Source organism: Acomys minous, assembly GCF_964271855.1.
Source record: "Acomys minous genome assembly, chromosome: 8".
Classification (NCBI taxonomy): Eukaryota; Metazoa; Chordata; class Mammalia; order Rodentia; family Muridae; genus Acomys; species Acomys minous.
This window is the reverse complement of record NC_140489.1, coordinates 7,347,058-7,368,689: the sequence shown is the minus strand read 5'-3', so window position 1 is coordinate 7,368,689 and position 21,632 is coordinate 7,347,058. Positions and strand designations below refer to the sequence as shown.

The following is a 21,632-nucleotide window of genomic DNA, read 5'->3' as shown; positions in this document are numbered from 1 at the left end:
ATTCCCACTGGTCCCCACCCTGGCAAACATCATCCTATTTTCTGCTTTATGAGTTAGAGTAATTTAGACACCTCATTTAAGCTTACCCTAACTAACTACCATGGCTGCAGGGCCTAGCCCTTCATCTGCTCTGGTTGCTATCGGCTGCCTTTGGTGAGGGTACCATGTCCCAAGAACACTCCCTAGATGCCTGGCTCCCGCCTACAGTGATTCCGCTGGTCAGCTGCATGAACTACAGTAGGCTCAGAAAGTCACCGTTAGCGTATTCACTCCCACTAGGAGCTTCGCCCAGCTCTGTGATGGGCGCATACACTGTGAAACGCCCGAGACTTCAGGGCCTTTCCTCTGTACTGGAGACATCCCTGAGGGGTCTCCTGGAAAGAGCAGTTGCAGCACTCCATCGGGCCCCGCCCTGGCCTTTAGCTGTGTTTGTTGCTATATTTCAGCCACTCTAGGTCACAAAAAGCACTATTTGCCCTGTGCTTATTTTCTTCCCCTCTCCCTCCCTCCTTCCTTCCTAACGGGTTTTGCTATGTACACCTGGCTGGCCTTGAACTCAAGTGCTAGTACTAAAGGTGTGTACCACCACCCAGATCTGGTGCTTTTTTAAAATCTGTAAATTCTTACTTCAAAAATACAGTAAGCAATGCTGTGTACTGTTCCAGAAAGGCTCTAGAAGTCACCACTTAATGTGGCCTGTGGTCACCCAGAGACAAACGTGGGCTGTTCTAGAAGTAAATCTTTTCATCTTCTATGGGTCCAGACCATCACCTGCCCCGTCTTTGCAGGAGTCAGACTCCATCCCAGCAAAACCACCAGCAGGGAGTCAGTCCAGCGCCTGGAGGCCTCTAAATGTTTTTTGCTGGGCAGTTGCTGTTGCCTGATGCAGTTCCACCAGTAGCCACCAGGCGTCACCAGTAGCATATGCAATATATCTTGGAGGCACTTGGATTGCTGACATTCTAGAGTGACCTTGGCTCTTGTCACCATCATCCAAACCCAGAATAGGCCCCAGTTCTGCTCAGTCACAGATGTGCTATGTAACCTCAACCAGGGCCTCCTGAGCCCTTTTTAAAACTGTATCCCCAACACGTTGCTGTCCTTCCTGGTATCAGGGCCTGGCTTCCTGCTCTGCCCAGCCACACACACGGTGGGGCTGGCAGGTGGCTTGGATAGCATCCTTTGGGGAGGACGTCCGCCACTGGAACCTTAGGACCTACCCTGAGGTGACCCCAGTCACAACCGTTCACCTTCAAACCCACAAGCAGGGCGCCCACACTTCACACCATCCAGCAAAGCAAACCACAAACTGGAAAAGCAATTTTTATTGAATTTGGAGGGACAGTTTCTTATTATAATAGTAAAAATGCTGAAGTTGAATGTTGTAAAAAACGACATGGTGCAGCAACGGCCAGTGTGTGGCCAGGCGGGGACAGGCCGGGGTGACAGCCAGAGAAGTAAAGCATCTAAAAGGAGAAGTGCTAAGAGAAGAGCTCAAGTGAGGCGGACACGCCCAGTGCGCCTGAGAACCGCCACACAGGAGGGCGAGGACAGGGGCTCTGCTGTCACCAAGATTAAAATCCTCTAAAATGCCTTTGAACAGCATGAGACACAGCAACAAGCTGAATTCGTGTTCCTCTGTCAGCCTAGGTGAGCCCTGGCCATCCATCCAGCCCTAGTGCCGAGGCTGCTCTGTGCCCTCTCCCACCCCAGAGGGAGAGAGGCAGCTAGCAGACCACAGTGAGGTGCTTCTGGTGCCCTCTGGTTGGACTTTGGCTCTGGACCCTAAAGACAGTAGGTGGCCAGGGTGGCCAGACCGATAGGGGCAGTGAGAGGACCCACCAGGCCCATGAGCCCACACTGCACATGGTCGCGTAAGTCCTTACTATATTTCTACGTGAATCTAATTGTTCCGGGCACAGAGGCCACATCTGGCCTCAAATTGGATGAAATAAATTAAGAAAAACCCCAGGATAGTTTTCCTCCTGACCTGGCTGGGAGGCAGGCTGCTGCCCACAGGAGAAATGTCCTCCCTGCTCCTGGGCACTGGCTAGGTTCGTCCCCAGTGCATCCGAGAAACAAAACCATCAGGCACAGATGATCCGTGTGGGGCTTCTGGACGGCAATGCAGGAGTGCAGAGCTGCCAGCCCTTGCCCTGGCTCAGGCTGTGCCACTGGCTGAGTAGGAAAACTGGGGAAAGTGCGGCCTCCGCTCGCTGTCTGCACACTCCATGCTGTCATCTGTGGGCCACAAGACAGGGCTCAGACCCAGACCCCACAAACAGCCTACCCACCTGCCACAAAGTAGAGGGTACAAGGAGGCCTCACGAGTGGCAGTGACCCTGGCCCTCAGAATGCTCACTCTTAGCCTGACTGCTACCACCCTTCAAAAGGGGGCTTTGTTAAAAGTGTGGGTTTGGGGCTAGAGAGGTGGCTTAGCGGTTAAGGGCACGGCTGCTGTGACAGAAGACCAGATTCATTTCCCAGTAAATACATGGGAACCTGTAACTTGTTCCAAAACAAAACAAACCCTAGTATCAGTAAAAGCTTGAGACTGAGGCACCTTAGAGGGGCAGCCCTCACCTTGATCAGGCGGTGTGATGGTGATCATCTGGGCTGTGAACTCCTCATCGAAATACCTGGTGTCAGTCTCAGAGGTGACCTGGGGCTTGAAGGGTGGGCTCAGCTGTGGACGAACAGAACTGATTACAACTGTGTACCAGCCCCTCCCTCATGCAGGCAATACTGACTTCCTGAGGGGTGAGTCACTAGCAGAAGGGCATAGCTCTAGGAGGTGAAACAGGGCAGGACAGTGTGGGCAGGGGAGAGAGCACCCAGAGAAGCCCCAGAGGGACAGAGGTAGCGACTACCCATCTCCAGGCAGCAGAAAATCCTCAAGTGCTAGGATTAAAGGCATGTGGTGGTGGCCAGCCTAAGTTTTCTCCTAAGTGGAGGAGGACACAAAGGAGACTAGACTTGAGGTGAGCTCACCTGGCTCACTGACAGCCGGGAAGAGGAGACAGGTGGAAGGTGATGTGCACACTAGAGATGCTAACACCCCTGTGTGTCCTCAAATGCCATCCCCCAAGGCTCGTGTGCGGGCAGTGCTACTACATGTTGACTCACAGGATCTCTAGTTGGGCATAGGCAGGAGAGGAGTGCCATCCACACCCCACATGACCAGAGGGCAGTGTGGGCTACCCAAGCCTGCTGTCCCATGTGGCCTAGAAGGAACACTCAGGAAGGGCAGCCTGGATACACTGAAAGCAGGTACAGTGTTGAGGCCACCTGCCATGCCTCATCAGCTGGGCTAAGACTGCTCAGGAGCTGAAGGGAACCTGCACTGTGCCAGAAGGGCAGGTGCTGTCCCAGAGAGCGGCATGGGCTCTCCTTGGAGCGGGACGTACCTAGCCATTGCCCTCTGCCCTCTGCCCTCTGCTGGCTCTCAGGATGTGGCACATGAGGAGACCTCTGAGCAGCAAGAGCACCATCAAGGACCTGGAGAGGCCGAGAGCTGAATGACGTGTGCAGGGCAGCCTACTACCCTGTACAGGGACAGGACAGACCGTGAGCACGTCCCTTTTGCTCAGGAGGCGGGGCATGTGATCACCACGGAGCTGTGAGCCCATCATGGGCATCTGAGCCAATGAAAACTAAAGAGTGAGAGTGTCTGTATGTGTACACGTACACACACACACGCACACGCACACACACACACACACACACACACAGACGGGCACTGTGGCCAGATGCCCACCTTCTTCTCATACACATCCTGCCACACGATGTTGGCAAAGAAGCGGTGCTGCATGATCTCCTTGGCGTCCTCGGAGCCGCCACCAAGCCTGTGGGTAGGAGACAGGTCCAGGTCTCAGACATGGCATGCAAGGTGACAGGCTCTTGGGGATGCTCACAGGGTGGGGCTTCCCGAGCAGTCTGAGGTATCCCCTAGCTGCCTGGCCACCACCCAGGACTGAGACTGAGGCCACGGTGGCTACAGTGGGCGGCAGTCCTGCCTGGCGGCCCTCACCTCTGTGTGGGGTCCTTCTTGAGCAGCCCGGAGAGCAGGGACTTCGCCTCGGGGCCCAGTGTGCGCGGGAAGCGGATCTCCTCCATGAGGATGAGCTCGAACAGCTTCTCGTGGTCCTGGTTGTAGAAGGGCAGGCGGCCGCACATCATCTCATACATGACCACGCCCAGCCCCCACCAGTCCACCGCGCGGCCGTAGTCGTTGTCCTCCAGCACCTAGATGGGGGACTGTGTCACCATGTGTGCGGGGCACGGGGTGGGGAGAGGGACGCAGGAAGTGGCAGAGCACCTCAGGGGCCAGGTACTCAGGGGTTCCGCAGAAGGTCTTCATAGTGGCGCCATCTTTGATACCCTCCTTGCACAGCCCGAAGTCCGTTATCTTGATGTGCCCGTCCTTGTCCAGCATGAGGTTCTCCAGCTGTGTGGGACGCCCCGGTTAGAGCAGCCCAGCGCCCAGTGCCCTCCTCCCCCAGTCCGTGCACACACCTTCAGGTCCCGATACACCACGTTCTTCTCCGAGTGCAGGTAATCCAGGGCCGACACAATCTCTGCACCATAGAAGCGGGCCCGGTCCTCGGAAAACACACGCTCACGAGACAGGTGGAAGAAGAGCTGTGAGGTGGAGAGTGCTGAGGAGAGCTGCATGAGGGCCCCAACCCACAACCTTCAAGGCAGAGCTTAGGCACTAGCCCCCAAAGGAACCTGAGGGCCCAGAGCCTCCAACTCAGCAGAAAGAGAACATCCCAAAACAAGCAGCTGCAGGCTCACACAGCCAGGGCTGGCAGCTCCATCTGTGCCACAGAGGGGATCCTAAGGCTCCCCGAGGGACAAGGCCACCCATCCCGCGCCCAGCTCTGCAGTTGCCTACAGCCCTACCTCACCCCCGTTGGCGTACTCCATGACGAAGCAGAGGCGGTCGTGGGTCTGGAATGAGTACTTGAGGGCCTGGAGCGGAAGCAGACAGGCTGAGCGCCGAGGAAGTCCCAGCCACCCTCAAGATGTGCCAGGGCATGTTTGTGTCTTGAGATAAGGTGCCACTGCAGCCCAGGATGGCCCGGAACTCAGCAGATCCTCTGCCTCAGCCACCCAAGTGCAGAGACTACAGATGCAAGGCACTGTGCCAATTGCACATTTTACAATGAGGAACATGAGGTCTGGGATCAAGGGCAGGGCAAGATGGCTCAGAAGTTGACTGTACCAACAAACCCCAAGGAAACCTCCAGGAGCCAGCCTAGAAGATGGGTCTGAGAGGGCTGGAGGCCATGAAGCCCTTGTGTGCGTTTGCACGAGTGTGTGAGTGTGCGTGCGTCAGGCTGATGGTCACTACTTACTGTAAGGAAGGGATGCCTAGAGTTCTGCAGGACGCGGTTCTCAGTAAGCGTGTGGGCAACCTCATCCTGGAAGGAGAACCCAGTGAGTACCCATCTCCCCCGAACTCCTCTCAGCCCCCTCCCCCGCTCTGCCCCGCACCCCCCCCCCCGGCACTCCCCGCACCCCCGCACCTTGGCAACGATGACCTCCTTCTTGAGGATCTTCATGGCATAATAGCGGCCCGTGGCCTTCTCCTTCACCAGGATCACCTTCCCGAAGGTGCCCTTGCCCAGCAGCTTCAGGTACTCAAACTCGTTCATGGTCTGCGGGTAGGAGACACGAGCCAGTTAGGGAGGAGCCTTGCTCACCACAGCCTAGGGAAATAAACAGCACTGCCACTGCCTTCAGCCTGACAGTGTCTAGAGCGAGCAAGGCTCCTCCAGTTACAGCAAACTCAAGGAGCTGGAGACAAGCCAGGCCCTCCTCACATCTGCAGGGCTGTGGGCTCAGTGAAGGGCTCTTCAGCTCAGAGCACTGCGGCTTGGGGGATGGTGGGCATCTGCATTACACCTTTTTTCTTTTTTCTAAGTACTCGGGTCTCAGGCATGCTAGGCAAACACTCTGCCAAATGAGCTATACCCACAGCCCATGTCAGGGGGGCATCGGACCTAGGCAGGAGGCCCAGAAAGAGGCCAGGCAGGGGTACCTGGACCTGAAGCCCCAGTAGATGCAGAGCACAGACTCACCACACGGTGCTTGGGCTTGGCCAGGGAAACCTCCATCTCCTCAGCCCCTGAGTTGTCGCTGGGCGAACCTGATCGGAAGTCCATTGTCTCTTCCTCCTGCCTCTTGAGTCCATCGGCCACAGTCTGGATGGCAGTGGTCCACTCTTCCCTGCAGCGGGTCAGGTGAGGCCTCAGGCACCAGCAGGAGCTGCGCCATGGCATTCACCCACCGCCTGCCTGGCTGCCTAGTCCTAAAACTGCAGGCAACCACCCACAACTGGGTCTCCACGTACTCAAGAATTTAGAACCTCAAGGTACTAGGGACACCGTTGCTGCTCCCCATGCCCCACGTGGACCAGCCTCCTCTTCCAGAGTGGGCTCAGCGAGGCCTTGGGCTCTCAAGCAAGCATGTCCCTGAGCAACGGCGTAGCTGGCTGTCTACACCCTGCCCACTCACCGCTCTTCAGGCGTTTCCACATGGAAGGTGCGCTCGATGACTGTGGTCCACTGCAGGCAACGGATGATGAAGGTGTTGGGCCTTGGCCGCTCTGTTTTCATCAGCTGGCATTCTAAAGGAGAGGTCAGGGACCATCTATCTGCACAATCCACCTGTTCCTCCATGAAACCCTCCTCACAGTCCTGGCCAGACAGACCATCCCCCACTGCACCCATCCTGCCCCAGGAAGGTGCGTTCCATTTTCCCTTCACATAAATTATTTGCTGGGCGGTGGTGGCGCACGCCTTCAATCCCAGCACTTGGGAGGCTGAGGCAGGTGGATCTCTGTGAGTTTGAGACCAGCCTAATCTACAGAGCAAGTTCTAGGACAGCCAGGGGTACACAGAAACTCTGTCTCAAAAAACCAAATAATTTATTTGAGGGGCTGGAGAGATGGCACATTGATTGAGAGCACTAACTGCTCTTCCAGAGGACTGGAGTTCAATTCCCAGCACCCACATGGCAGCTCACAACTGTCTGTAGCTCCAGTTCCAGAGATCTGATACTCTCCTCCCATCTCTACAAGCAACACACACACACACACACACACACACACACACACACACGCACGCACGCACGCACGCACGCACGCACCCTTACACAAAACAGTAAAATGTAAAGAATTTTAAAAGTTTTAAGACAAATGTTTATTTTTGATAAGGGGTCTTTGCTGTGTAGCCCTGGAACACTCCGAATAGATCAGAAGCCTCAAACTATGGCAATCCTCCTGCCTCTGTCTCTGCCTCCCACATGCTTAGTTTACAGGTTTCAGCCTCTACCCCTGGCCTTTTTGTTTCCTAAGGCAGGGTCTTGCTATGTAATTCTGACTGACCTGAACTCACTATGCAGTCTAAGCTGGTCCTGAACTTGAGGCAGTCATGCCTCAGCCTCCTGAGTGCTAGGACTACAGCATGAGCCAGGTCACCCCGCTCCACCTGCTCTTCTAGCCCTGACGCCCTTCACAGATCAGACTGCCAAGACCTGCCGGCCGAGGCCCTCTGCTCTGAGGGGGAGGCTCTACGAGAGGCTGGCTAGGCTGTATCAGTTAGCCCTGCCCTGTGACTCCTAAAGTGCTGACCTCATGCTAGGCCTCAGGGATTGAGGACACCGTTATGCCCAGGAGGGGCAGGGGTACACAGCCCATCCACCGCATTGGGTACAGGAGTAGCCTGCTGCTTCCCCAACCACGCCGAATCTCTGGAAAAGTTACAGACACATGCAACACCCAGACCCAGCACTCACTGGAGCACACTCTGGAGGTGGACACACACCTACAGTGTGTGCACCTTTAAGGGTGGGACAAGGGAACAGCCCAGGCCCTGAGGGTACGTGTGCAGCCAGAGGGCTTCCTGGCAAGGCACTGTAAGGCAGGAGGGGCTGAGGGGCCTCCCACATTCCACTGTCTGGGTCCTGGTAATGTGAGGGGCCTCCAGGCTCCAATGAATGAGCTGGGGGCAGTCTGCCAAGCCAGGGGCCAAAAGGGGCTTGAGGCCCAGCCTTGGGGAAAGCCTGTGTCAACATGGGATGGAAAATAACCCTGAGCCTTGTCCCCAGCACGTCTAAGACAGCCTGTCGGGCCAGCAGATGAAAACTCGCACCAAGCCACCCTCAGAACCCAGCTCTGAGGAAAAGAACTTGAACTGAACTGGACACAGCTCCACCAGCTCTGCTCCCCACTAGGTATAAACTGCCCACCTCCTGAGGCCCAGGACCTTTTTGAAGGCCAAGCCCTGCCCACTGCTCAGGAGCCCCCTGGCTGGTGCCTGTAGCTACATGTCTGCTCTGGAGAGGCCCCTTTCCTCCCGCCATCCCCGTGCAGCTGTATAGGCAGCAGCTAAGCTAAGCCCCGAGGCTCTGGGGCAGACCTGGGAGCTGGCCTAGGATCTTAGGCGGGTCAAACAGCATTGCCTGCAGGGCAGAGCACACCAACAGATTCAGGGGAGCTAGGCTCGGACTCACGCCTTTAATCCCAGCACTAGAGAAGCAGAGGCAGGTGAATCTCTGTGAGTTGAAGGCCAGCCTGGTCTACAAAGCAAGTCTGGGACAGCTATGGCTACACAGAAAAACCTGTCTAAAAAAAAAAAAAAAAAAGAAGGTGGTTCAGGGGATGGAGTGCAGACCAAGCTATGGTAGGCACACACTCTAGATTCCAGCCCAAGGATGACCCCAGACTGCGCAGTTAGTGACCGCTAGTGACCCACACAGCTCACACACACTGCTGCTTAACACAGTCAGACTCAGCCACATCTACAAAACTACCAGGGCCGGGCAGAACTGGGCTGTCACAATGTGGCACAGAGAACAAGAACGCAGCATCTCAAGCTCCAGGCTCTGGAAGGTAGTTTCAGTGTCCCCAACACCAACCCTTAGTAAGGCTCACTCCCGCTGGCACTCCAGGTAAGGGAACCATAAGACTCATAGGGCAAAGGGCTTCTGATGGCCTTCCCAGGGAGAATTAGAGGCGGTTCCTGGGATGCCACATGCTCTTAGAGTTCCTAATGAATGTCCCTGAATGGCTGTTTAGTCCCCATTAGAGGGACCCAGGTCAAGCCATCCTCTAAATCAGGTCACTACATGCTGGACCAGTCAGCCTTCTAGCAAGGGCTCCCTGGTCCCACCAGAGCTGGCCTCTCACCGGCCCTACAGGAGGTAACTGAGGGCCAGCAATGCCCAGCACCCTAGGACAAAGAGGGGGCTCTCCTCAGGCTTCAGCCTCCCTGCTGTCCTGTCTAGCCGTCCCGTTCAGCCCACGTGGCTACGACGCTTACGTGCCACTGAGAAGTTGTTGAGGGGGGACTCGCGCTGCTCCACATCCTGAGGCCGCTCCTTGTAGCCAATAAAGGTGCCATCATTCTTGAGGAGGAAGTAGCGTGGCCGCCAGGTTTTGATGTATTCCCCTGTGGGGACACAAGACATAAGGAACTGCCTGTGAACGCCACTGCAGACCCAGGAGGTGCCACAGCTGGGACAGGGGTGCTGCGGCCAGCTGAGTCCTGCCCCGGTCGCCCAGGTACACCGGAACATTGTCCCCTCCGTTCTGCAGCATCAGCCATAAGCCAGCGCCATTCAGGCGTCAGAGCAGATGTCCTCTGTGGTCTCCCAGCAACTGTCATTTTTCATACTGACACCCGGAAAAAATGTTTAATTTACATTTTGCCGAGCAAGGAGTCTGAACAACAGGGAACTAACTAATTAGGCAATTTCTTCATCTGAGGGGACACTAGGCTGAGGACAGGAGGGGCAGCCCACAGGGCTGGGGTCCCTGAGCTCTGTCTGGGATAAAGTCGGCCTGCCCCACAGGGACCTAAACAAGGGCACGTAGAAAGGTGTGTGATGAACGACTGCTTGTCCAGGCTACCCACCACCAGGTTCTCCTGGGCACAGACCAAGTCACAAGGTCAAGCACCCTGGTCTCAGGCTCTGGACAGGCTCACCAGCTTTCCTTCTGTGCCCTGCCCCTTACGGTAGGTACCAAATATAGGTGTTCCCTGAGAACACTTCCCAGGTGAGAGGCCATTTACCCAGTATGGTATGTCAACCAGGAGCCCCGCCAGGCTCTCAGGACACTTCAGGGTGCCCATGCCCCACCTCCTTCATCTCCCCTGGCTAGCCCCTTCCAGTCAACACGCTCAGAAGCATTTCCAAGCACCAGTGTTGCTCTGCATGACCCTAAAACCCTGCACTTTGAAGCAGGACGAAAGAAAGCCTAAATGGTGGAGGAGGCTCATGGTGAGCCCAGGGAACTGCTCAGAGCCCCCACCAGGCTAAGACCCCCACGCCAGGGGGCGAGCAGCTACCAGGGCTAGGGGTCCTGCTTCTTCATCACTGCAGATCTCCTAGGTCTGACATCAGCACTGCCATAGACCCCAGCCCCACAACAGGCAGGGGCAGCAAAGCAAGAAAGCCCTCCTGACTTTAGCATGTGCCCAAATGTGGCTGGGGCTCCTCCAGGGCACAGGCAAGTTTGTTCTGTCTCTCTTCAGGGGCCGACAATCCACATGTATCCACGGCACCTGTCCACCTAATCCAGCCTCACAGCTTTAGGTCCCAAAAACCCAGCTCACCGACCCAGCCACCTCCCACAGCCACTGGAGGCCTCACAGCAATGGCCAAAGCCAGCCCTCCCTCCCTCGGGAGGTCTGAGGCCTGAACAACTTCCCTACATAACAAGAACACAGGACAGGGTCCCCACCCAGCTCTGCAAAGTCCCCTGAGCCCCTGCAGGCACCAGCCCTGCCCCTGACCAGGTGGCACACACCTGCAAGTGTTCACAAGCCCGGCAGCCCCTCCCTTGGCACAGGACCTAGAAGGTGCAGTGGTAGGCAGGGGCTCTGAGTAACACAGCAGAGCCACTGGCGGGTGTGCAGCCCACCCCCCTCCTATTCCTTCCTGGGCCACCCACCGCGTGTGCCCACCCGCCAGCGCCAGTCTGGAGCTGTCGGCCCCTGATGGAGTGCCTCCCATCTCACCAGCTGCTGCTCCCCGGGACACTAACTGAGTCGGAGGCTGATGAGCGACGCACCCGCGCCCCAGAAATTCATCTTGATTTACCAACTGCTGCCCACCCCACTGTGCCCAGTGCAGGCTCCCAGCTTTGTACACCCCCCCTCCCCACGCAGACCACCACCCTGACCCTGTATCTCATACAGGCTCTTAGACTACATGACCAGGCTGCAGGCCAGCCAGGCAGATTCCAGACTGTGGACCTGGAGGTACAGGCAGGGTGGCACTCACCAGCCCCACGACCTAGGTGTCTTTCCCTCCCTGGCCACACAAAGCACACAAAGGCCACACTGCCAAGGAGAAATGTAAAGCTAAGCGACCTCATTAAGTCTTTCCCGTGGCAGCCCCTCCAGAGGAAAGGGCCGCAGCTCTTGATACACACAGATCTCTTTCTTCATCTCCGGCCTCAAGGTCTAGCCAAGTGGTCACTGGGGGTACCAGCTGAGCCAGCTGCAGCCTGGGCTGTGGCCTGCATGTTAATGAGTTCAGTCCAGACAGACCCCAAGCCCCACCCCACTGTAGAAACGGGCCAGCAGGACAGACAAATCCAAGAGGTGGCTGTCCTTGACTTTCATGGCTACATGGGAGCAAGGAATACCCTGTCCACTCTGGGGGTCTCTCTTGGGGACACACACATTGGCACGTCTCCCTCCAGTTCTTTACACTCTAGCAAAGAGAGAGTGACACTGAGCCATTCTGTGGAAGGGGTCTGCTCTGGCCCATACAGGCTCTTCTGGGCTGCCTCACACCATCTGGATGCTCCATACCCTGAACTCAGGCAAGCCAGAGTCCAGCTGGGGAAGCACAGCCCCAGGCGGGCCCTCCACCTGTCTACACAGCCCCAGGGAACCCAGGTACACATGGTCCAGGAGAGGTGCCGGGCTCCTCCACCTGGAATTTCCTTACCAGGCCTGTGTTCACAAATACATGGACAGATGACAAATGACCAGTTGCCGCCTCCACAATGTGGCCCCCATGGCTCTCGAGGCCAGATGCCTGACAACGGCTTCTCAATCAGAAACAAAACACAGCCAAACAACAGACACCCAGGGCTGTGCCCAGTCCTGACATCACAGCAGACCCACCTCCCCACCATACACACCTGCCCAGTCCTGATGTCACGTCAGACCCACCTCCCCACCACACACCCCTGCCCAGTCCTGATGTCACGGCAGACCCACCTCCCTACTATACACATCTGCCCAGTCCTGACGTCACGGCAGACCCACCTCCCCACCATACACCCCTGCCCAGTCCTGATGTCACGGCAGACCCACCTCCCCACCACACACCCCTGCCCAGTCCTGATGTCACGGCAGACCCACCTCCCTACTATACACATCTGCCCAGTCCTGACGTCACGGCAGACCCACCTCCCCACCACACACCCCTGCCCAGTCCTGATGTCACGGCAGACCCACCTCCCCACCATACACCCCTGCAAGCTCATCTAGGCCTCACCCCCACTATGCAGAGACAAAGCCAGGACCAGCCCTACCCAAGAGCCTACCCCATCTTCTTGCAACAAGACCAGCACCTAAGAAGAGGCAAGGGCTCCCCGACACCTCCAGGGCTCCCTCAGGCCCACCTCCACCTACTCTTCCAAGATACTGTCCAATCTTGGGGGAAAGGGTACCCAGAGATGCCACTCACTGCTGTCCTCAAGGCCTGGCCCCTCTAGCATCTGTGTGCATTAGCCTCCACATGTCTCCCCCAGGGCCTCCTGTACCTAAATCATTGTGCAAGGAGCGGGGGAAGCTGGGTGTGTCAGTGCAGCACTCAAAGTTCAAGGCCACCCTAGCCTAGTCTACACAGTGAGTTACAAACCAGCCAAGACTACACAGAGATCCTGCTTAGAGAGAAGGAGGGAAGGAAGATGGGAGGGAGGGAAGGAGAGAGGGAGGGAGGTGGGAGGGCAGCAGGCTGGCTAAGGCCACGACCTACCCCTGTGGACACGCCTAGGGGTACCCATGCCCTAGGTAGGCACAAGAGTCCTCTTACATGGGCCTGGGCCCTGTGTCCTGATCACTGTGAACACTCTCTCCAAGTCCCTGGATCCTGGGCAAACTGCTGGATAAACACTTTGCCGCAGTGGCGGTGGCAGTGGCAGGCAGCAGCTGGCAAGGCGCCAGGCGGCACCGAGCTGTTTCTCCACAGCAAAGTGAGCCCCAGCAGGCCCGGGGAGCAGGCGCCAGCTGACAGCAGCGACCAAACGTCCCCCGCCACCAGCACATCCATCGCACCGACAGCTGCCGGGCGCCCATTTACCTTCTCCAGCACATTGAGCAAGCGGTTGGTCTGCGGATGGCAGCCCACTGGGAGCTATCAGCCTGGCTCTCGCTGCCTGCTGGGCAGCGGGTGGTCAGCAGGTGGCAAGGTCATCTCCCAGGCCCAGCTGCCTAGGCCCCTCTGGAGACCCTGGGATCCATATTTCTTGATCCCCAATAGACTCAGTGACCAAGAGCTGGGCAAAGGCAGCGAGTGGAAGGGTGTACTGCCCATGAGCAGGTGACACTCCAGGTCTGGTGTCACCAGGTATGGCCTAGGCAGAGGACTCCTTTCTGAGAGGAGTGCTCATGTAGGGCTCCAACAATGCTCAGGGTGGGGCGCCAATGCCCAGTCTGGGCCCAAGGAAGGCTGGCAGTCCACTGAGCCTGGGCGGGCTTTTTGCCACAGCCTGTAACTCTAAAATCTCACCTAGCAGGAGGTAGGGCTCACTGTACCCACTATCTCTCTGGAGAAACTGAGGCTTAGATAAAGGGACCCTAGAGGTAACAAAGAGGCAGGAAATAACCAGAGCTGAGGGTCTGCCAGGCCACAAACCGCACAGGCAGGCCTAGGCAGAAGGGCCAAGACACAGCAAGCACACAACACACTGCAAGTGAAGTGACAGACCCCTTGGCACCTTCCACTGCTCTGGGATCTACCTCACACGGTGGTGACTAGGTCTCCAGCCTTCTAGAAAAGACCAGGAGCAGAGCGCTTCCCTACTGGCACACCCAGCCCAGCTCCCTGAGCCAGACTGTGATCTACCCACTCACGCCTTATGCATATCCACCTCCTCCACAGCACTCCCTACGCTCCCAGGACCAGAAAGGAAGGCCAGCCTAGGGCCCCACCTTGCTGTACACCCAGCACATCCCAAGCCTCCCGTACCACTCAGATCATCCCATTCAGCTTAGTCCCAGCTTTTGTGCAAGCCACATGGCCCCTGTCCTGTGACAGAAGCAAGATATCCAGAGGCAAAAGATAAGTCCCTGCACATCAGGAAGTGCAGCTCCCTGCAGACAAGCCACTGGTACTGAGGGGCTCCTGGCTGCTCCTCCACCCACCCACCCTGGCTGGGGCCTAGGTCTTGGCTGGAGAGGCTCTTCTGGGGAAGTGCTGGGCGTGAGTGGAGCACAGCCACAGTGGGGTGGCTGGGACAGCCGCAGCTACTGTTACAGGGAGGGCCTAAGGGTTGGTGCTGGCTCTAGGCCTGGCCTGGGTGTGACTGGGCAGGAAGGACTGCCAGCAAAGGACAGGACAGTTCTCCCCGCTAGCCCATGGCATTTCTAGGAACCAGCCTGGTGCAACCCCTCAAGCTACTCCTAGCAGTGACAGTGGGTCCTGGCTCTGGCCATCCACGTAGGACCCCACCTCCTCCCAACTCAGCTCTCAGTGTCCCCCTGTGCAGTGCACGCTGCCTCCCTGCAGAACTGGCAGGGCCAAGAAGCAGCTCAGTGGAGTCCCACGTCCACACGCACTTTCCCTCACCTCCTTGTGGCCTCCATGTGGCTCAGCCCCTTTGGGACAATTCTGTCCAGAGGATAGCGGTGTGGAAGAGAGGAGTGCTGCCCACTCTGGAGACACCAGGCTGGGCCAGCAATGACCCCTCACACCCCAGTGGAAGGCTACCCAGCTTCCTCTTTTGTTGTTTGTTTTTAAGGGAGAACTCAACACGCTCACAAAACAGGAAACTCAGCACCAGCAGCAGCCAAGCCCCAGCTGCAGCTGCAGCCACGCACTGCAGTGTGCTGTCCCCTCTGTCCAGTTCTCCAGTGGGTACCACACACAGCACCACTCCTGTCCCTAGACGCTGACCTGCACACTGGGCTCCCCCGGGATGCGATGAGTTCAGCACTCACTGATCCAGACAGACAGCCCCACACTACATGCCCACCCCTCCATCTCTCTCCCAACCTGCTCCACCTGCCAGGTACTGACCCAGTGAGCGCAGCCAGGCCGCTCCTATCCTGCTGGGCCCTCAGCTAACAGCCTGCTGAGTGAGCGAGCACATGAGGTGGCCAAGAAGATCAAAGGAGACTCCCTGGCCACAGTCTCTGCCAGGGCAGCTCCTGTGCATACAACCCAGCAGATATCAGGGATTTCGGGAGCATCAACCCAGAAGAGTAACACAGACAGGACAGGCCTGTGCCCTCAGTACACAGCTCATTTGCAATCTCAGGACTGAAATCAGAGGTCAGACAAGTTCAGCCACACCTGCAACTTAACCCCAGGCTGGCTATTAAGACACCGCCAGGGTTCATCGGCCCCAAACCTCTGCATTTGGGGATATGTGACCAGCACTGAGCCCTGACCTACCCACTCTCCCAGGTGAGACCACTGCGCTCATTGTCCACCCATCTGTCCACCAGACCAGCCACCTCGCTTCTAGCTCCATTCGTCTTTGGGCTTCTTGTTGGACACACAGGGAGGCTAACCCCCAGAGGCTCATCAGTTCCAGCCGCAGATCAACACACAGCTCGCAGTTTGAGTGTCTGCCCTGGTGCTGGGCACCTGCCTAGGCACCCTCTGGCCCAGAGCACAAATAAAGCTTCCAGGAAGTGGCTTGGGGACACTTCCTGAGGGGTGGATACCTAACTCCCCAGAAGTAGAAAGGACCTAGGGTCCTTGCAGCCATGGAGTGAGGAGGAGGAACACCCCCCCCTTCTGTGCCCAAATAGCTCTGAAGGCGTGGTCAGCCCACAGGGAGTTCAGCCAAGACTGACATGGGGTTCTCCAAGCCCCTGGCTGGAAACGGAGGGTCGGGGTTGGGGGACCTAGCAGAGATGGGGTCAATTCCCAGTCAGCAGTGCTCGAACCTACAGAGGAACAAAGGGGGAGGGGGGGCGGTACCCAAGGGTCCGAGGGATCATGAGTCACTGAGGGACAATTACAGTAGGCAGAGTGGCCTCAGGTTAGAGGTTGAACTGACATGGCAACTCAAAACAGGGAGAGGGCTAGAACCCCAAACCAATGATGTATGCATGAATTGGAGCCCATAACATACAGGGCTGGGGGTGTTCAGCAGGGAGACATGAAGGTCACCAAGACAGGCCTTTCTCAGCAAGCACCACCAGGCCAAGCAGTAGGACACAGCAGGAGGACCTGCCCAGGAACACGACATACGGACGCCTTCGCCCCACCAGAGCCCTTACCACCTGGACTGGAGCTGAAGGGGGATTAAGAGGCCATGAGAATGGCCCGTCTTTTCTGGCCCGAGACTGGTCACCAAGCAGCTGTCCCTGAGGCTGGGAAGACCCTACCCCACAGACGGGCGGCCCCTGACAACTGCACAGGGCAGGAGGCATTGGGTCCAGGTGGGCCATCCCACAGATAACACTCTCCTCTCCACACCTTTACCTACCACAGCATAAACAGGGAAGCCAAGGCCTAAAAATCTCAACGGCCTTCCCCTGGAGAGGGACAATAACACCTGCCAAATTAAGTTCAAACGCAACCCCCGCATGTCCACAGGGCCTGATGTCCTGTTCCACCTGGCCCCTTCAGAAAGCTCAGCCAGAAGGAACAATATGACACTCCCTCAAGAAGGCCTCAGAAGGGTTCCTGCCTGGGGAATGTCCCAGTAACCTGAGGCCCTAACTCTGACAGCCAGACAATAAGCATTTGTTCATGAAATAGGCTGTGTAAGGACTCGGGTAAGGTTTGAGAAAAGGAAGCCAAAGGGGTTGAGTCCCACTTCCAAAGAGGACTGAGAGGTGAGGCAGACAGCAGAGGGTGATGCCATACTCCTAGGGGGCCAGGTAAGGAGGCACTGGGGAGCAGACGGGAAGGCAGGTGGGGGCAGGACATAGTGGAGCCAGACGAGGGGCCCAGGTGACCGCCTCCTGGAGGAGCCCAGCAGCAGACTCGCAGATCTTCCCTGGAGCTGGCAGCCTGAGGCCTCCCTGAGCCCCAAGGCTCCCACCCTGCTCTCCGGCGAGCTCTATAGACCCCACGCACCTAACACTGCTTTCTGTTCCCACTTCCCATCGTCGTCAGTGTCCCCCACAAGCCATGAGAATGCCCAATCCCCTCTGCTGGACACCTAGAGAGGGGAGTGGGAGGAATGGCCTGCACTGGCAGGGATGCTCGCCCTGGAACTTCTGGCGGGGAGCAGGTCTGCAGGAAGAGGAAGTCAGGAGGGGCTGGGATGCCTGCCCTGGGGCAAGAGCTAGCGACTGTCCTGAGGATTTGAACCGTACTCCAGGCAGGTTGGGGTGGGGGTGGGGAGAACAGCTGGTGGGTAAGCTGGAAGGTGGGGGGCCCTGGACCTAGGAAGAGCCCAGCTCAGTCAGCTCTTCAGCTACAATGACAATATGCCTCTGCTGGGCCCATGCTGATGATGAGCCCCCTGACTTCAGGAATCCAGGCCTGAGGTGGGCACAGGGCCAAGCCGAGCAGCCCTGCCCTGCCTGCCCTCAGGAGCCCTTGGGCAGTGCCCAGGCTACCAGCCTGCCAACCCTGGAACAGCAGCCATGTCCTTGCTGCCTTCCAGGAAAGCCAGGAGCGAGGCTGTAGCAGCTGGCCCCACCCCCAGGCCACTCACAGCAGGGCCCTGCGCGGGGCCTCAGCCCCTGTCCAGGAGGCCCCAGGAGGAGGCCATGGCCTCCATACTATGGGAAAAACTGGGCCTGCACACTCCTTCTGAAGCAAGCCTAGCAGGCCTGGACACAGCCGACTATCTTTGACTCTGCCACAACGTCGTTGCCTGCTGGGGCAGGACAGCCTCCCCACCCCACTTCCATATCCAAGAGCTGGGCAGACCCAGGCCCAGGCCCAGGCGCGCTCCTCCTGCAGGGACTGACCTCGCTTGTGCAGCCAGCCCTCTTTCACAATGGCTACGTCGTTCATGGTATCCGTGGCCCCCACAGACCGGGGTAACCCAGGGATGCTCAGAGTCTCTTCTCAACAGACTGAGCCCAACTGGCCTGGCCGCAGCGTCTAGAAGAAGCCAAAAGAGCATGTGAGGAGGCAGCATCCTGCTTGGGGTCAGCTTTAGTGAACCCCAGAGGACCCACAGTTACCCATGTCCCCTCATGTCCAAGGTTCTCTCCTCACCCTTACTCTCTGCCAGCCTGCCTGACAGCCGTACCCATATCCAGACCTGCTAGTCTGGGATGCAAGGCTGTGGCCAACCCCCTATGTCCCTGGCCTCTTCTGGAACACTCATTTCCAGAAAGCCTTTCCTAAAAAACGGGCAGCTCGCTCACTTGGCTACCCCAGCAAGCAGGCCGCCTCCTCCAGGCAGCCCTGACTGTTTCTGTTCCGCCCCGCCCCACACTAGTGACCAGGGGGTGGGGGTGGGGTGCTTGTTTGCTGTCCATACCATGTGTTCTCACCACCCTCTACAGTGTAGGACGCCTGGCCAATCACAGGATGCCTACATATCGGGGTTAGAAACGCAGGGTTGCAAAGCCTGGAAAGCCCAAGCAGAGTGGATAACAGGACAAAACAGCCCAGGGTCCTCAGGACAACACTAAAAACTCCTGAGGCGAAACCCCAGGCCCCCTCAAAACCAGAGCACCCTGCTTCTGGAGCTGTCTCATTCATCTGGCTCATGTGTTCAAGACATCTACGGTTCCTCATCAGGTCTTCTTCACACTGTGCCTGGGACAAGGAGACTTTTAGACCACCTGCTGGTAAGGAGCACGGACGGCAGGCAGGGTGGTTACAGCCCACAGTCACGAATTCAGGAGCCCACAAATGGGGCAAGCAACACACAAGACTTAGGGTCCTGAGCGGCCCACCGGCTAAGCTGCGTCAAAGCAAACTTTGCTCATCTTGCAAGGGTCCCTGCCATGGCTTCTCTGCTGGAGGAACTCTTCAGAATCCTCAAACCATAGGTCTTGTACCACCAACCCGGGACATTCTGGGGAAGTGCATTTCAGCACTGCTTTACCGGTGAGCCTGTGCTGCCCTTCTCCTGGAACTCATGGGGGACAGCTGACCCAGACAACCTCCCTAAGTCATCTCTCTCCAGCCCAGGAGGCTCAAGCTGGCCCCAAAGTCACTGTCACTCTGCCTTGTCTGAAGCTAAAGGCACCCTTCCCTCGGCATGCTGGTGGCACTGGAAAGCCAGAATGAAAAACATAAGCCAAGAAACCCCAACTCCTGGCTGTCAGAGTGGGTGTGGCCTGGAGGCAAAGGGTTGGACAGCAAGACCTCTTTTCTGGATGTCCCCCAACCCCCACCCCGACCCAAGGTCTATGGATGACAGTCAGCTGTCCAGAAGCCATGTAAAAATAAATCCATACGCTTCGAGTGAAAAGACACAGCAATGTTACTGCCAATGTCCACAGCCCCGAGCATGGGACACTCTTCCCATCATGCCCCCGGAGAGCCTTGCCGGAAGGGCATATGGTTGCTATTGTTAAGTCTTCAGAGTTCAGCCCCTCTGGGACAGTGGCCCGTGAGCCAACCGCCCAGCTGGGGCCCGACCAAGGCGACTCGCCCTTCACTTGAGTGATGACTCTAAGCAGTTAAGACTGGCCACCACCGTGAGCAAGCCCGGGGGGCCTGGAGGAGGAGGAGGAGGAGTGTGGCCATAGAGCAGAGGCCCGAGGTCTCACCACCGCCTAACTTATAAACCAGCCCTCTTTAGACAGATCCATCAGTTCGCCGGCCGCTGGTCTCCCGGATCCCAGAGGCCCAGCCCATGCCGTCCTCCAGGCCCCAGCACCTCCAGAAACCACCTAGTCCAGGAAGCAGCTTCCGGGCCCAGGAGGGCTAGCAGTCCTTTGTGGGCTAGCCTGGGCACCGTGCCACCGCGCACAACTTTCTGTCCGTGGGAAATGAGTTCTCCTTCCCAGGGCCCTCCCACCGCACGCAGGCCGCGGGGCGAGCCTTTCTCCTACCCTTGCTGGCCGAGTGCCCAGACAGCCCCAGGCCCCAGGGCGCACCGGCCCCCGCTGCGCACGCTAACAGCGCCCCACTCCCGCGGCCTGGCCCCGCGGAGCGGCCACCCAAGGTCACGCGGCGGCCGCCCGCACCCTCGCCGGCGTGGGCCTCCTGCGCGACCAGCCCGGCCCCGCGCGCTCCCCGCCCAGGCCTCCGCTCGGCCACTTCCTGCTCTGCTCGGAGTCGCGAGCGCGGCCGGGAACAAAGCAGAGTGGCCGCGGCCCGGAACAGGGCGCGGCGCGGGCACTCACCGGGCCGCCGCGTGCGGGCGACGGGGCCTAGCCGGGCCGCGGCCTCGGGCGCCCGCCGCTCCGCATCCCGCGGGCGGGCGCTGGGCGGGGCCGGCTGGAGGCAGCGGCGGCCGGGCGCGCGCTGCTGGCCGGATCTGGGCCGCCGCGGTGCCGGCCGCGGGCGCTGCTCGGTCCGCTCCGCCTGTCCCGGACTCGCGTGCGCTGCCGCGCTGGGCCGGCCGCCCGCCCGCCTGCCGCCTCCGTGCCCGTGCCGCCGCCGCCGCCGCTGGCCCGCCTTCTCCCCGCCCCGCGCCCGCGCCGCCCGCCCACATCCGCCTCCGCCGCCCCGGGCGCCCCCGGCGCGGCCCGCGGCCAGGGCGAGGCACCCCGTGAGCGCGAGCGCGGCCCCGGAGGCGCCGCCCTCGGGTGGCCCCAAGCCAGGGCCACGCGGGTAACGGAGCCCCGCCGCCGATCCAGAGCTCCAGCTAGGTACCCCCTGTTTGTGAACGACCGGGCACTTTTCGGCCTAGCTCTCCAGACCCCACGGAGGCCGGTGTGGGGGAGTCAATCAGTTTGACTCTCAAGAGGGCCAACTGTCCCCATCTTGGGAGCCGGGAGAGACCGGCCACCGGTGTCCTAAAGGCCACACTACCCAAGAAGGAGGGTTCGATCAACTCGGTACTGTCTGCCACAGAAACTGATAAGGAGTCTGCAGGTGACAGGGAGAAGGGGGCACACCTGGACACCCAGAGGGAGCAGATTGGAATCAGTCAGCCAGCCAAGACCTTGCTGCGGACCCAGATGGGCGAGGCACGGGGGGAGGGGGGCGGTTCCTTATGGTGTCCCGGAATTGAAGAGCCAAGGTGGCTCCAGCCTCTGACCCATCTTCAGTCCAACCCCCTTCTGCCTGCCCCAGCAGTTCCTGCGCGGGGCCCCTCCCTCATCCCAGAGGCCCGTATTGATAACAACCCTCTGTGAGTTTACCTTCAATGTGTTTGGTATTTTTTCCGAGAGGGGGGCATTTTTTTCTTTTTGTTTTTCATCCAAGGGTCAGAGTTCACCTGGAGTGTAAACAAACAGGAGGGTAGATTTAGTACAAGCTATCGCCCAGGATGGAGTCGTTGCTAAAACTGGGGCTCCTCCTCTGGGGCTGAACCTAAGAAGCACGCCCCCCTC

The 21,632-nt window shown here is 58.4% G+C and overlaps 1 protein-coding gene across 2 annotated transcripts; it reads right to left on the bottom strand.

The window, feature by feature from the left end:
• Positions 1 to 1,307: 1,307 nt before the first annotated feature.
• On the bottom strand, positions 1,308 to 21,503 carry AKT1 (AKT serine/threonine kinase 1). 2 transcript variants are annotated; one of them, XM_084792805.1, is made up of 14 exons: positions 21,441 to 21,503; positions 18,135 to 18,270; positions 9,330 to 9,458; positions 6,523 to 6,634; positions 6,087 to 6,234; positions 5,532 to 5,663; positions 5,361 to 5,426; positions 4,906 to 4,974; positions 4,516 to 4,641; positions 4,319 to 4,447; positions 4,031 to 4,245; positions 3,758 to 3,845; positions 2,584 to 2,686; positions 1,308 to 2,241 (listed from the first exon to the last, which is right to left on the bottom strand). In XM_084792805.1, the coding sequence occupies exons 2-14, from the start codon at positions 18,178 to 18,180 to the stop codon at positions 2,162 to 2,164; spliced, it is 1,443 nt and encodes a 480-aa protein (XP_084648931.1). In that variant the 5' UTR covers positions 18,181 to 18,270; positions 21,441 to 21,503; the 3' UTR covers positions 1,308 to 2,161. The 2 variants fall into 2 exon arrangements, with proteins under 2 accessions (XP_084648931.1, XP_084648930.1); XM_084792804.1 differs by lacking the exon at positions 21,441 to 21,503 and adding an exon at positions 20,478 to 20,613.
• Between the last annotated feature and the right edge of the window lie 129 nt (positions 21,504 to 21,632).

Bases quoted from the DNA above. Each gene is read 5' to 3' on its own strand.
- AKT1 (XM_084792805.1), bottom strand. From the start codon at position 18,180: ATGAACGACGTAGCCATTGTGAAAGAGGGCTGGCTGCACAAGCGAG. The intron at 6,235-6,522 runs GTGAGTGGGCAG...GACCCGCTGCAG, and splicing joins GTGGAAACGCCTGAAGAGCG to GGAAGAGTGGACCACTGCCA. The intron at 4,246-4,318 runs GTGCTCTGCCAC...TCCCCCATCTAG, and splicing joins CTGAGTACCTGGCCCCTGAG to GTGCTGGAGGACAACGACTA.